Below are 15,565 nucleotides of genomic sequence, written 5' to 3'. Positions count from 1 at the left end.
ATTCCAAAAGACCATTGCAGGGAGTTGTAGAAAAATGGTGGGTAGGCTTGTGGGTTTGGAGTGAGAAGGACAGGGGATGGAAGAGGCACCGATAACTTGACAGGCTTGAAATGAGCATGTGTTCAAATAGGACTTCCTTAGCCGTGACCTGCTGAAGATCAGCTGTTCCCTGAATAGGGAGTATCCTGAATAATCTAGTCCCATGAGAAGCAGACACAAAAAGACTGAATTGATATATACTAAGAGTGGCATTCACGGATCATTGGAACTGTTACCTAATTATTGCCACCAGAAACATTAATTTAAGGTGAATGCCTCTAAAAGCAAATATCCTTTGTAGAATTTTTCTTCTACCCAGTTTACTTATATCAAGAATTTTAGAATGAGTCAAATCATTAAGTTCCCAGGGAATACAATCAACCCATTCGACATAGAAGGTTCATAAGGAAATTACACAGTTCAAAACTAGGGGTTAGATGGTTAGACTGAGATTTTTTTTTTTTTTCTTATGGCCAAATGGCAATAAGTGGCCCACTGTCTCATGCTTTAATAACACCTGCTTCAAATATTTTTTACGCTAATCATTATATCATATTCCATAGCACAGACAGGTGGAGCCTTCCTTCCCTCATTTGTCTGGACTCTCTCCAAGGAAGATAGTCTGATTCTCCCTACAGCCAAGACTAAAAGGGAAACAACACTGAGTTATAGTTTTATTTCTTATCTAATAAAAGGAATATCCCCTCGGTAGTGACTAACTTCCCTCTTAGTGTCAGTCTGAAGCAAATATATCACTAGAGACCGATGAAGGAACACATTAGGTCAGAGGTCAAACGCTCACCGCCCCCACCCCCCCGCCCCCGCACCCCGTTCCTCCCGCAGAAGCCAGTGCCTCTTCATCTGTACTCTCTACCATCTAAGAGAACAGAGCTACGTCAAGAAGAGCCTGGGAAGAAAGGCGGTCAAGCATTTTGAAGTTTCAGGCAGTGTCCCTAAATTAGCAACTGAGAGATCTTTAAGAGTCTCAGTAACATCAAAATCTGGGGTGGGCACACTGCTCGTTACTAAAGATTGAGAAGCGGTCACTTTTTTTCCTGAGATAGTAGCAATAGGCGTGTGCACGCGACCGCTTTCCTCGCTTCCAGCGAACCCCGGGACTTGGAGCTCCCCAGTGGGGCTGCAGTTCCCTTCCCCGGCCCCTCGCAGCACACCCAAAGCAGGAATCCCGCAGAATGGAGTTCAACCCGAACATCCCGGACACAGCAGCCCAGCCGGCGATGGAATTCTCCCGGAGGCGGAGAGGAAAGACTTTCCCCCCCACCCAATCAGGTGAGAGGAAACCGCGGCACGCCCCTTCCCGCACACCAATCAGCACCTAGCTCGATGGCCGCTGACGCGGAGAAAGTGCCATTTAAATTTTATCAGTATAGCTTTTCTCTCCACCGTTATTCTAAGCCATCCCACAAACTGTGCTCAAAGAAGAGAACTTAACAAGTCCAACGCTGGTCAGTCATGCGGTGGGGAGCGAAACTACACACTTGTCCATCAGCTCCGTGATCCTGGGAGGGACGGGAAAAGGAGGCGGTCTGCGGAGGGCAAACTACAACTCCCAGGGGGCCTCGCGCGACCTCGGCGCGCCCCGGGCGAGGGGCGGGCCGCTGTGAGCAGGAAGGCATAGCGTCACGGCGGCCCCGCCCACTTCCGGAGCGCGAGCCACTGGCTGGGCAGGACTGCAGGCGGGCGGGGCGCTGAGAGCCTCCCTCGCCCCGCCCCCGGCGACGGCGGCGGGGGGTGTGGCCTGCGCGGGGCTGGTGGGGGTGCGCGCGCCGCGGGACGTGGGTGACGCGGCTGCTTCCAGCTCAGCGGAGTGTGAGGTGTCACGGCCCCGCCGGCGATTGGCTGTTGGGAGGCGAGTACGCGGCGGCCGTTGGTCGCCGGCGGCACGGAGCGAGAGCCGGGGCGGGCGGGGGGGACATGGGGCGGCAGTGGCGGCGGCGGCGGCTGGAGGAGGCGGGCGCGGACGAGCCGGCGGCCGCGGCAGCAGCAGCAGCAGTCACCCGGCTCCCCCTGTGAAGCGCCCCCGTCGGCGCCGCCGCGGGCCCCTCGGAGAGGGCGGCCGGCACGCGAGCCGCCGGGCAGCCGCTCCGCCGGCGCCGCAGCCCTCAGGACTCTCGCTCCCATCCCCGCGCTCCTGCTCCGGCTCCTCCATCTTGGCCTCGGCAGTGGCGGCTGCCGGGAGGATGTGCCGCCTCCTGGCCGGGGGAAGAAGGAGGAGAAGATGAAGAAGTACCGGCGGGCCTTGGCCCTGGTCTCCTGCCTCTCTCTGTGCTCCCTGGTCTGGTGCGTGTCCTCGGCCGCGCGGGGTTTTCCCGGGAGGGCTGGAGGGGGAGGGGAGCAGCCCAGGTCACACCCCCAAATCACCGCGACTTTTCTGGTGCGGGTCTGCGGGGTCCCTAGGATGCGACAGAGCGCTTACTTAGTGACTGGCCCGGCGGCACCCTGTGCGGAGATTTTCGTGGTGTGTTTTGGAATTTTCAGAGACTTAAGTGGGAGAGGGGGGCCTGGGTAGAGGGGACCACCCGAGTGCCTCGTGCTCAGTTACCCTGCCACTTGGGACACGGTGGGGCGTTGGGCAGTGTCCATATAGGAGGTGCTAGTTAAGTCACTCGGGTTTCTCTGCCCAGTCACTTGCTTTCACAGTGCGCCTAGGGCACAAGGCATGTGGGATGTGTACGTTCCCGACGTGAGAGTTTGAAAACGTGGGTTGTCCCCAGGGGGAGAGTAATTAATGTACACGCTGTGGTTTTGGACATTCCTCGCAGTCTTTGGCCTCCAGTGCACGTGGGGCTGCAGTTCTTGGAAACTTTTGGGGGCGTTATGAAGCCCCTTTTCAGGGTTTAGAAGTGAGTGTCTTAGGTGTAGTGTGTGCACCATCCTTTCTGGTGGTGTGGCTTGGGTGATGTCCCTTGGTAATGGAAGGATAAGTCCTGTGTTTCGAAGGCGGGAAGAGCCCTTTGGCTCTAAAGTTTATGGAGTTTCTTTTAATCCTTGGCACATTTGGGTTTTGGGCGGAGATGAAATCAAAAGAGAGTTTGTCAGTCAAAGGATTGGAAAAGTCATTCTTCCCTCCTGGGGAATTTCTTCAGAAATGTGTGACATTTGCTGACTTAAAAGGTACTTTTTCAGTCAAAGTGATTTGCTGTTTATTAAACCCAGATAAACTAGGTTTTTTGTTTAGTTTATTTCTGCAAAACAAAAATAGATTTTATTTTATTTTATTTTATTTTTTTGTGAGTGGGGAATGGATTCCAAAGACGCCGAAGCTGACTACATAAGTAAGGAGAAAGAAAACACTTGCCTGGCTGAGAATTTTGCTCTGAAGGTTCATAGAAGTTTTAGAGAACAAGAAATTTGGCCTCTTGTCTTTCATTCCAAACCCTTTTAGTGAGACCAATGTCATTCTCCCCTTCTACAATTTTTAGTATCACGTTGGGCACCAAGAAGTGTGTGTAGGAAATCGTCCACTTTGCCCATCTTAAATTTGTAGATAAGGTACCGAAACATTGTATTCATATCTACCTTTTTCTGAGGGCTGCTTAGTTGTTTCTAGATTATGCATCTTTTCTTTCCTCATTCTCCTTGATCTTGCCCATCTTTAGACCATGTTATTCATCATCAGCACTTCTTGAAATGGCTCATAGGGTAAAGAAGCTGTACTTTTTGTTCAAGTTTAAAATGTACCAGTATCTCCAATTTTTTTAATTGAAATATATTGGACGTATAACATTGTATAAACTTAAGATGTACAACATGTAGCTTTGATACTTTTGTATATTGTAACATGCTTGCAATTGTAGCAGTAGTTAGGGCCTCTATCAGTGTCACATGAGTGTGTGTGTGTGTGTGTGTGTGTGTGTGTGTGTGTCCCCTGGGAATAATGATCTTAGTCTCTTAGCAAGTTACATGATTGTGATACAGTATCATCTGTATTCACTATACTGTCCATTATTTGATCTCTAGGACTTATTTATCTACTTAGTTGCAAGTTTGTACCCTTAAACATGACTTTAAAAAATTAATTGGATCTTAGAAATGAAATCAAGTATTATAATGTGGTTCTTAAAATCATTTGTGGATTTAAATTAACCACACTTCTATTACTTTGTATACTTTCTGGCTATCATTTGCTTGAGCTAACCTTTGTATGATTTCTCAGCATTATTAATTAGCGATGTTGAAAAGATCATGACCTGTTAGGAAAAAAAATCAGCCTAGTATTGAAAATACTAGTTATAAAGTTCTGTAAAGTTTGTCGACTCCCATAGTGAAAAATGGATGTTGACAGTTTAAGTAGAGTGAAAAGTTTAAGAAACTTTAGCTTAAAAAACACTTGGGTCAGTATATTTTGAGGTTTGTTTGGACTGCCAAATTTAGAGGCATTTTAATTATTCTTTACTGAAGACATTAAAAGGCATTAAAATAGGATACTTAGGCTCGAGATAGTTTTGGAAGGGTGATGATGAGATTTGGGAAGAAGACTGTGCAGGGTGATGATGATGGAAAAGGGTATATTGTGTCTTCTGCGATTCTTCTTTCTTGGGAAATTAAAATATTGACATTATAGCACTGACTCAGTCTGCTACAGTCTGGTCTGTACATTAATTCCCAACATCGCCATTCCCCTTTAACCTACATATGTGCCTAATGCCATTGTAGGAGTAGACAGAAAGTTTACAGTAGAGTCGATAAGCTCCTCCTAGTAGTCATTTTGTCATCTTCGTCATTCATAAATTGTCCCAAGAATTTGTGATAAGCTGTATTATTTTGTAAATTTCTAAGGTTCCTTCCCTCTCCTTCCCACGTTCCTGAATTTTGTCATCACCCTGTTTATACTGTCACATTATGTCTCCCCCCTCCTTTTGTCTTTCCAGCCGACAGTCCAGACCTTAGATTACTTTCATAGAAAACCCGTCCTGTCCATCTCGTTATTCATTCCAGTTGCCATATTTTACTTTTGCATACTTTTTTTGTGATTCTTTATCAAGTAATACAGAGTATTTGGGGCATAAATTTATAGTAGCTGCAGAATGATATAGCTGATATTTATCGTCAGCTATCTCTGTCAACCTGGGTTGTGTGTTTTATACATTTTAGCACCTTTAATCTTTACAGCAACCCCGTGACATAAGTATTGTTTTAACTTCATTATGCATTTTTTAGTTAAGGATGTAGAGAAGTAACTTGGGGAAGGTTAAGCAGCTGTTAAGTTTCGGAGCTGAGACGTGAGTTTAGGCAGCCTGACCCATGGCAGAGGCTGCTGGCTGTCGGGCTGCTTTGACAGTGGGTCTGAAGGCCTTCACATGGCTCCGTCACTGACTAGATATGCAGCCTTGGACGTTATGGAATTTATTTGAATCTTAATTCTTTTTTTCCTTTTTTTAAAATTTCATTTAATCAGATATTGAAATTGTGTTACCCTATGAATCTTAGTTTTTACATCCTAAAAGTGGGAAAACTAATTCATTCACATCTCACAGGATTGTTAAGGGGGTGAAATAAGATGACATACGTGGCATCTTTGTAAAACAGGGCATATTATTCATATATTTCATCATCAGATCATTCAATGAAGATTTTTTTCTCATGTTTAGTACCTAATGCTGTTATGGGCATTGAAACCCTAAAAACAGGGTGACCATCTTCTCCTAGTTTTAGCAGTGAAAGTCCCACATCCCAAGAATTCCCCGTATTAGTTTCCTGTTGCTGCTGTGACAAGTTACCAAAAATTTAATGACTTAAAACAGCACGCATTTATTATCTCATAGGTTTGGAGTCAGAAATCCCAAATAAGTCTTAACTGGGCTAAAGTTAAGGTCCAAGCAGGGCTGATTCCTTCTTGAGGCTCTGAGAGGAAGAATCGATTTCTTGACTTTCTCAGCTTCCAGGGGCTTCCTGGGTTCTGTGCCTCCTCCCCGCCTCCCAGCCTCTTGCCGCAGTCATCATACCTGCTGATGGCTGATCCTCTTGCTGCCTTTTACCAGGACTCTCCCGATTACGATTACGTGGGGGCCTACCCAGACAATCCAGGATTATCTCTCCATCTCAAAATCCTTAATCACATCTGCAAAGACCCTTCTACCTTATAAAGTAATGTATTCAAGGATTAGGACTCGGACATGGGGGGAGGGGACATGGGGAGAGGGGCGCGTTATGCAGCCTAATATACTCCCCTTCACCAGGAGGATCAGTCATCACCCTAAAGAGGAAAAAGACTTGGTCTGTGCCTTAAATAGTGCATATTCAAAATTTTTCAGTGTATCTGCCAATCAGTAAAGCCTTGTACATGCACGTTTAATATGTGTTTAATTGTTTACAGGTTATAGGTCAATATTATTAGTGTATAAGTATGCTAGTAATATATTAGTATACATAATGAATTTGTGTAATTGGATGTTTAAGGAAAATGAGAAAGAAAAGCCATCTTAATTTCTGTTGATGGTACCTTTCGCTCTCATTTAAAAAGTGGTAATTTTCGGTGAGTGCTGTGATTGACTAGATTATTTAGAATCACAGTGTGGATGGAGGATTGCTCATACTAGTTAGGCGTCTAAGCCCTGCCGTTTCCTTGTTGGCTTGTGTAGGATTTTGGTGGATAAAACAAGGTAGCTGCTTTCATGGACCCCACTGTGGTTGGGAGAATACATTCTGTGATCTACAGTTACTAATCTGTGAAATAAATTTCAGAGAGAGAAGGAAAGTTAAAGTTTTTAAGATTGGGGCAACTAGGAGAATTGAAGGTGTTCAGAAAGAAAGGGTTTGAGAGAGGAGCTGTTAATTCAGGCGAGTGCCTGTCCACAAGGAGACCTAATGCAGACAGTATGTGGGCTTCAGCGCAGGTGAGCTTGGCCTGGAGTTGTCCTCATCCAGGGGACCATTTTCGAAAACTATGCTGACGGAACGAGGAGGTTCTGCACACACTTAGAATTGAGAACGTGCAAAGCAAAGCTCTGAAGGGAAGGAGGAGACGAGTTTGAACTGAAGGATGGGAAGAGGTTTAAGGAGGTAATTTGAATGATCAGCAATATGAAAGGTCTCAGATAAGGCTGAAAAGCTTGAAAGGTAAGAGAAGGGCTTTGTTTGCAAAAGAGGAAAGTGATTGATAAACTTTTGGGAGTGGAAATAGAAGATATTTCAAGAACTGGCAGGTGTGAGTTCTCACATGTTTGCTTGGCAGCCAGAAGGGGTAGAAGAGGCTGGAATAGCCTAATGGTTATACAGTTGGACCCATCCCACACAGTGCCTCTGGATTTATCTTACCAACACGGAGGTTTGAGTCTACCAGTGCCTTGCTAAAACATCTTTCAGAGGCTCATTTTTTCTTTTGCCTGAGAGTAAAAATTTAAACCCTCATGTTAAAGGCCTGAAGTCTGGCCCAAACCTACTCTTGTTGCTTTATTTTCTGCTGTTCCTATAGAGGCTTTCTCTTGCAGCATGGTTAACCCATTAGCCTGGTAGTTATTCATTTGGGGACTATTTTTGTAGTTTCAAATTGAAAATTAAGGTAGCAAAGGTATTGCAACTTGAGATGTATAGGCTAACTACACCTTAGGTAATTTCTTAAAATATATCATCATCAAGTAAGTTTGGTATATGATTAATTCCAGCAGCTTTGAGGACAAATTGTGTTGGCTAAATTTCTAGTTGTATTTAAGATGTAAAAACAGAACATTCCACATTGTTCAGTAAGTGCTTCCTCATGTTGGATCCATGAAATTAAAGGCCAATTTAGTGAAACAGTCCTCTAATAGGCTTTGATACGTAGAATATTTAAGCTAAGAGAACCAAAGACCAGCTGTATATCAAAGTGAACATTAAAGATCAGAACTTTTGAAATTTAAAGGTTTCTTTAGAAGCAAACACTAGGATATAGAGTTTTCTTCAGGCAAGCTGTACAGTTTGATGTGGTTTGAGGGGGGATGCCGAGGCTGCCAAATAGAATGAAAACTGGGAGAGAAAGGGACACGGTGTGACCTCTTACCTACCAGCAGGTAGACCTAGCAGAATGGAAGCAACCTTAAAAGAGCCCCTAAGCTGATAATAGATCGAGAATATCTTTTAATACATTGTGATTGAAAGAAAGTAAGGTGCTTATTGAGCAAAGGCACTGGAGGCCCAGTGATCTTCTGGTCTTGTTTTATTACTTACCAGTTTTTGACCAAAGTGGCTTCCATATGATTCACCACTTTCCCACAAGTCTCTCAGTACTTCATAGAATTTATTTTTTCAAATTTCTAGGCAGTATTTTTTTTTTAACATGCCATTTTCACTGTACTTTCCCACCTGCGTGTTTCATGTAGGTGTCTTTCCTGGAATGCATTTTTTCCCCCCTTTTTTGGAGGCGAGGTTGTGGCAGGGCATTACTTCAGCACACTGCTCTAATTGAATGGCTCGCACTATGTTTCTGTACCAGGGATTCGATTTATACTGGGCTCTCCCTTTTCTAAGCGCTTTGCCAAAAGCCGTTTTAATCCATGGTTAAAGGAAGAGCTAAGTGTTACGTGAGAAAAAAGAAATGTAAAGTTAATTTCAGTTGGGTTGTAGTAGGTGCTCAGATAGAGATACGCCAAGGGGCCGTGGGAATTTAGGGGAGGGTCACCAAACCCCAGCTTGTGAGAAATCAGGAAAGTCATTTAGTTCCTGACTAGTTTCTGCCCACAGGAAAAAAGAATAAGAATTTAGTTAGGTTTTGGATGGTGGGGAGTGAGAACAGAGGCAGCCCATTCTTGGAAGAGGGAACAGCATGAGCCAGAGACTCGGAAGCATGAGACAGCACGGTGTGTGTTCAAGGAACACACCAGCAATTCTGTATCACCGAAGCGTAAAGTGGGAGGCAGGGAGTGGCAGGAATTACAAAGCTGAAGACTTACGCAGTAAAAGAATTTTAGAGATTTTTAAATATCATTCTGAGAAGTTTGAATTTTGTCATGAATAGTCTATAAAGGGTCTTAAGTGGGAGAATGGTCTCCTGATAATTTACTCTTAGGTATTTGGCAATGATGTGAAGGATTGGATTGCAGAGGTAACAAGATAGGAATTAGGAAGATCTCTTAGGGGTGATCTCGGTGAGAGATGAGGCTTGAGCTAAGCTGATCATAACAGGGATGGAGAAATGGATTTCAGAAATTGGAGGTAAAATAAACTGGAGGTGGCAGGTAAGGGCGAAGGACGAGGCGTCATACCGCTGGTTTTCAGGTTTTTAATGTGAGGACAGGGCAGATATCAGTGCCGCATGGCGAGATTGGGGCAGTAGGAAGACATTTGAAGAAAGAGATTGTGTCCGTGTTTGGATTTATTTGTTTGTTTGTTTTTGATATATCTTGGAACATGAAGGAAGATTCAAGTATTAAATTTATTCTCAGCATTAATATAGGGTATCATTGAATGGTTTTAAGGAATGGACTAGTTAGGAAAAGGTAATCAAAGCTCAAGATAAAAGTTTCGGTCACCATCAGCTGAAAACCATGAAAGTAGTTGAGATTTACTAAGGAATGCATATGGAGGATGAAGGGAAGACTGATAACAGAATTTAAGGAGTGGGCAGAAGCAGCATGTCAGAGGAGACTCAGAAGAGCCAGAGAGCGGTGAGCAGCGGAAGTGTGCGATTTGACAAGCCGAGGAGAGGGTTTCAAGTGGAAGCAGCAGTCTAAGTTGCCTTATGCAGCAGAGAAATCAAAAAAGGTAAATTCTGCCACAACCATGCCAATTTCAGTGGTATAGTGAGGGCGGAAATTAGAATTCAGCGGATTGAGAACTAAGTAGAAGGTGAACAAGTTCGGACTATGAAGTATACACAGCTCTGGAATTTGATAAGTGAAAGGAGATTGAAAGGACAGTAGCTGGTCCCAGCTAACATCTGAGTGCTTGTTCTGTGCCAGGCTAAGCACAGCACATGCATTAGTTCATTTTCCTCATAATAACTTCATTTTACAGTATTGCTATTGAGGCACACGTTTTATAATTTGTCCAAGAACACGGAATTTATAAATGGGGGACCTAGGATTAACACTTGGGTCTCTTGACTCCGAAGTCCGTGCCCTAGCCAGTACATTCCAAAGCTTCATAGTTATCACATTGCCAGTGTTTAAATCATGTGGTAAATATTGCTTTTCCTTTGCGATAGTTCTGATATGTTTATGTTATGCTGTAATTGGCCTTGACTGATACCATCAGTTCTTGAGTGAATGTATCAGTGCTGTTTTCTTAAACTTTTTCATTCATCTATTGACCCGAGAATATTAAATATGAAATGCGGCAGTACAGAAAGCTTTGGGGAGAGCCGGATCTAGGTTCGCAGTCACAAGCCAAGCGACTTCAGGCAAGTTAACTTCTGAGCTTTAGGTTCTTTATTTGTAAAAATTGGATTAATACTTTAAAAGTCTTAACAAATAAAAAAAGTGACTTTTTCTTGTAGAGACATCAGATGCTTAAGTTTGGGTTGCTTATTCTTGTTCATGCCACATTCTTCTTTCTCATGTGTCTCTTTTTTTGTCCCATTTCACAGCATTTTTCTTTTATCTTCTATCTTCCCTTTCATGCCTGTGTACCTGCATTTTAGGCATTTATTATAGAGTGTAGTCGATGGATTTTTCCAGTCAACCTTTGTGTATTTATTTAGATGTGTGTTTTTCTTCCAAAATTATATTATTTTGTTTGCGTTTTAAAATTTACATAAATGGTATAATGTTATTAATCTCATTCTTTTTCCTATTTTTTTCCACTTAACACTTTTTTACTTGCTTTAGTTACTGGAATCATCATTAGAATGAATTCCAGCAGTTAATGATGTGGCAGATGCCTTCAGGAAGGTCTGATGTCATTCATTCATTCAGTGGGTATTTACTGAGCACTATGTGTACGCTGCTTCTAACGAGAGACTTTCTGCCAGCGAATGCACTTGGGAGTCTCTGTACCAGTTTGTTGCTATCCCAGTCCTGCAGTCTAATTAGAGTGCGTTTGTAGTAAATTTAATTATCTGGCAAGGTGAACCACACGCCTTTGCTTCTTTTGGTTAATTTAGTTAATCTTGGAGCACTTTTTTTCCTACATCATATTTAGAACAATAGAATCCTTCAGGTGTTTTGATAGGAGTTGTATTTGAGCCATGAATTACTTTGGAGAGAATTGCCACCTTTACGTTGCTGTCACCAGCACTCCATCTGTGAACATAGTAGGTCTTCATTTATTTATCTCTTCATTTTATGATTACCAGAGTTATAAATAGTTGTGTATTATTTAGATCAATTTCTAAATTATTTTACAAGTTTTGTTATTCTGTTAGTCTATTTTCTTTTTGTTATTCCTGGGGAGGAAAATATTGACTTTTTTGCTTATGTTTTTAAATTGAGTTAATTTACATACTGTGAAATGCCCCTATATTAACTATACATAGTTGCATCACCTTTGACGTATGCATACATCTTTGTAATCCATCAAGATACAGAATATTTCCACCATCCCAGAATGTTCTCTCATATCCCTTTCTGGCGAATCCCTTAGAGCACAACCAGTGATTTGATTTCTGTCACCCTGTATTAGTTTTGCTATTTCTGGAACTTCATCTAAATGGGATTATAGAGTATTTGTTCTTGCTTCTCGGTTCTTTCATTCAGGATAATGTTTCTGAAATTTATTCAGGTTGTTTCATTATCATTAATTTGTCCCTTTTTGTTGCGTGTAATAATAGTACATTGTATGAATATACTATGTTTGTTTATTCTCCTGTTGTTGGACGTCTGGGCTGCTTCCAGTTTTTGTCTATTAAGAGTAAAAGCTACTGGGGATATTTTCGTACGAGGCTTTTTATGGACTTAGTTTTCATTTTTCTGGAGAAGTATCTAACAGTGGAATTGCAAGTGCTGAAGCAGATGGGTAGCGCGCGCTGCTTCCGCACGCATCCCCGGGGGAGCCACGTCATCCCTGAGGAAGGGTTCCGGCCAGGAGGGCACAACTTGGATCCGGTCATGATGGAACATCAGATAAACCTCAGCTACGGATCACATTATTTAAAAATAAAACGACCAAGTTCTTCAAAAATATCAGGGCTACATAAGGTAAAGCCCAAGGACTGTGCCCGGTTAAAGGAGACGAGGGTGCGTGGCAGGGCGGGGCAGGATCCGACTCAGCTCCGTGCTCGGAGTGAGGGGCGGGGCTGCGGCGAGGCGTCATTGGGTTAATCGACAGTTCGCACCTGGATGATAAAGTAGCAGTCAGGGAAACACTTGCCGAAGTTGGTGATTGCACTTGGACTCTGCATGAGAGCGTTCTTATTCTGCGGAAATACGTATTAAGATATTTAGAGATAAATTACGTGGAGAAGGGGAGAGAGGGAGGGAGAATGCACGTATGCAGTGAGCAAACGGCAGGCGATGGAACGCATGGGGGAAATGTTGACAGTAGGTGATGTGGGTACAGAGTTCGCAGATAGTTTTTGTACTATACTGACAGTTCTTCCGAAAGTTTGAAATTATTTCCAAATAAAAAGTGAAAGAGAAAATACTGGGTTGGGATTTCTCCCTTCTCTGTGTGAGGTGTTGATTAAGCCACTCAGATTTCTTTAATTATCATTAGTTTATTCCAGTTTTTGTATACTTTGTGCCAGTTTTGCTACTTTCTTAGAAATAGCCGTATTTTTAAGTTTTAAAATACACCAGTATATAGTTTGTGACATTTTGTAATTAAAACATCTGTTTTTTGTGCATGGCTATTTCATGTTTTTATACCATATTTTGTTAATTTGCATCACTAAGTCTCTTTAGTTGGTTTTGCCAGAGGTTTGTCCTTTTTAATATTTTCTTCAAAGAACCAGCTTTTGGTTTTCTAAATCTTCTTTACCTTTTTATGCTTTCTATTTCAGTGATTTCTGTTCTTATATACTTCGTTTTTCCTTTGGATTTATATTCTTTTATCTTTTTGACTTGAAAGATACGCTCTCTTGTTTACAGTAGTTATCTTCAGTTGTGTTCGGAAACATAGCTTTCCTGCTGTTTTATCTGCATCCCACCAATTTTGACATATAGTCTTTTGCTGTACTATTTCAGAATGTTTCTTACTATTTTCTCTAACTGAAGAATTACCCCGTGTGTAATTTTTGTTTCCAGGCTTAAGATGTTGTTAGCTGTCTTTTAATTTCAAATTTTGTTGCAGTGTGTTTGGAAAGTATAGTTTATTAGACCTTGAGTCTCTGGAATGTCAGTCTTCTTTTGACTCTTTAGTGAATGGTCAGTAAATTGTCCTAGAAATCATGTGCAAATAGATAGACATATCTCAAATGGGATTTTTAAATTAAGTATTCAGTGTTGTAGAAGTTATAGGACGGGGTAAAATTTTAGTATCAAGGACATTTTATAATAGTTTTAGATCAGATCAGCGCTGAGTAAGAGGATAAAAAAACAAATTAGGAAGAGTTCAAAAGTGAAAATGAACTTGAAGCAGCCTACATCAGTTCTCCTCACTAGATCAAGTTCGAAGGAAAAAACACTGAGTTCTAAGTGTTTTTCTTCGAGTCCACAAAACAGTCCTATGATATAGGTAATATTATTTTGAAGAAGAAAGAACAGATAAATATTTGTTTAATGAACTTGCCCCAGATCGTACAGGCTGTGTGATTCTAGTCCTTAATCTTTAACCATCACACTAGGCCAGTAAGCAAATCGTCATGGTTGAATGTGTCTTCTTGTTAAATCATCTACCCCGGCAGAGCCTTGCCGTACACCTGCGTTACTGTGACCTGAAGGAATTGGAAAGACTTTCACCACTTAATCCCTTTTGTGAAGTTTTATCTTTTTTTCTCCATTAATTCTGAGTACCAAGTTCAACATCAGCGCTCATGGCTTGAAACCTCTTGCCTATATATTGTAGTAACGATTATAATTTTACATTATCATATAGCCGATGTGGTAGTAACTCATTTGCTTGTATTAGTTTTGAGGCACTTCTTCAGAAAACATTTAAACAGAAGAAAATTGATGAAAGCCATGTTCACACTAGGCATGATCTTTCTTGAAATGCTGTTCCAGTTTACATTTTATTTTTGTTACTTTACACCTCCCATCAGACTCTAATAATTATTTGCGTTCTAGCTTTGTATTAGCTGAAATTTGACTTAGTTATTTTTATTTTTTAATGAAATGTGTTCATCGACTTAATGGTGGTGGCAAGTTTTTAATTTATTTTTTTCAACAGGCTCACTTCACTTTATCTTTCTCATATGAAATTTTGTGGCGGCCACAACTGGAGCTGGGGCGGGTGTTTATGAGATGGTCGGTGAATTCCTGATAAGGAGACTTGGTGAATACGGTCTCTTTCCAGAGGAGTGAGATAGCCATAGTTTTGGAGGTGGTGGAATTGTGCTTTTTGTAACTGGATCCTCTGCAAATTTTTTTTAAAAAAATTTACAGTTACTTGCATAAAAACTGGTGACATTGTCATTGAAAAGCTTCTTTTTTTTTTGTGGTTTTCTGTTAAAGAGAAGACAGAGCTTGGTGATATTTTTTTAGCATCTCTGCGCACCCCCTCCCCTGGCAAAGTTCCTGCCGGGAAGATGATTGTGTTTGGGCCTAAGAGTGTCTCCACGTGCCTGAGGCACCGGCTCACCTGCCTCACTGGGCTTCACTTTGTCGCACTTCACAGACACTTATTTTTACAAACTGAAGGTTCATGGCCACTCTGCATCAAGCAAGTCTTTTGGTGCCCTTTTCCCAACAGCATTTGCTTACTTCAGGTCTCTGTGTCACATTTTGATAGTTCTTGCAAAATTTTGAACTTTTTTGTTAGTGGTGATCTGTGCTCAGTGATCTCGACGTCACTGTTATAATTGTTTTAGGGCAGCACGAGCTGTGCCCCTATTAGATGGCAGACTTGAGTAATAAATGCGTTCTGAGTGCTCCATCAACCAGCCAGTCGCCTCTCTGCCCCTCCTCGGGTCTCCCTGTTCCCCCAGGTGCGACAATATTGACATGAGGCCAGCTAATCGTGCTGTCATGGCCTCTGAGTGTCAAGTGAAAGGAGGATTTGCAGGTCTCTCACTTTAAATCGAAAGCTAGAAATGATTCAGCTCAGTGAGGAAAGCACGTCAGAAGCCAAGACCGGCCAAAGGCTAGGCCTCTTGTGCCAAACAGCCACGTTGTGAATGCAAAGGACACATTCTTGAAGGAAATTAAAAGTGCTACTCCAATGACACGTGAATGTCAAGAAAGTGAAACTTCAGCCTTACTGCTGACATGGAGAACGTTTTATTGGTCTGGATAGGAGATTAGCCAGCTACAGCAGTCCCCTCTGAGGCCACAGCCTATTGTCGAGCAAGGCCCTGACTGCCTTCACCTCTGCGAAGGCTGGGAGAGGTGGGGGAGCTGCAGGAGGAAAGTGCGAAGCCAGCAGAGGTCGGTTCACGAGGTTTCAGGAAAGAAGTCGTCTCCGTAACCTTAAAGTGCGAGGCGAAGCAGCAAGCCATCCAGATCTAGGCAGATAATCCAGAGGCGGCTGCACTAAACGACAGATGTTCAGTGTA

At 42.5% G+C, this 15,565-nt stretch overlaps 1 protein-coding gene across 1 annotated transcript in view; it reads left to right on the top strand.

The window, feature by feature from the left end:
- The first annotated feature begins 1,959 nt into the window (after nucleotides 1-1,959).
- SUCO (SUN domain containing ossification factor) overlaps nucleotides 1,960-15,565 on the top strand; it is a 58,393-nt gene continuing 44,787 nt past the window's right edge. The window contains 2 exon segments of the mRNA XM_016147167.2: nucleotides 1,960-2,025; nucleotides 2,027-2,340. Of these exon segments, the coding sequence (XP_016002653.2) occupies nucleotides 1,975-2,025; nucleotides 2,027-2,340 (365 nt within the window). The 5' untranslated portion in view covers nucleotides 1,960-1,974.

This window comes from Rousettus aegyptiacus, unplaced genomic scaffold, assembly GCF_014176215.1.
Source record: "Rousettus aegyptiacus isolate mRouAeg1 unplaced genomic scaffold, mRouAeg1.p scaffold_m13_p_17, whole genome shotgun sequence".
Lineage (NCBI taxonomy): Eukaryota > Metazoa > Chordata > Mammalia > Chiroptera > Pteropodidae > Rousettus > Rousettus aegyptiacus.
The sequence above is the reverse complement of the archived record's forward strand: the minus strand, read 5'-3'. Positions and strand labels throughout refer to the sequence as shown.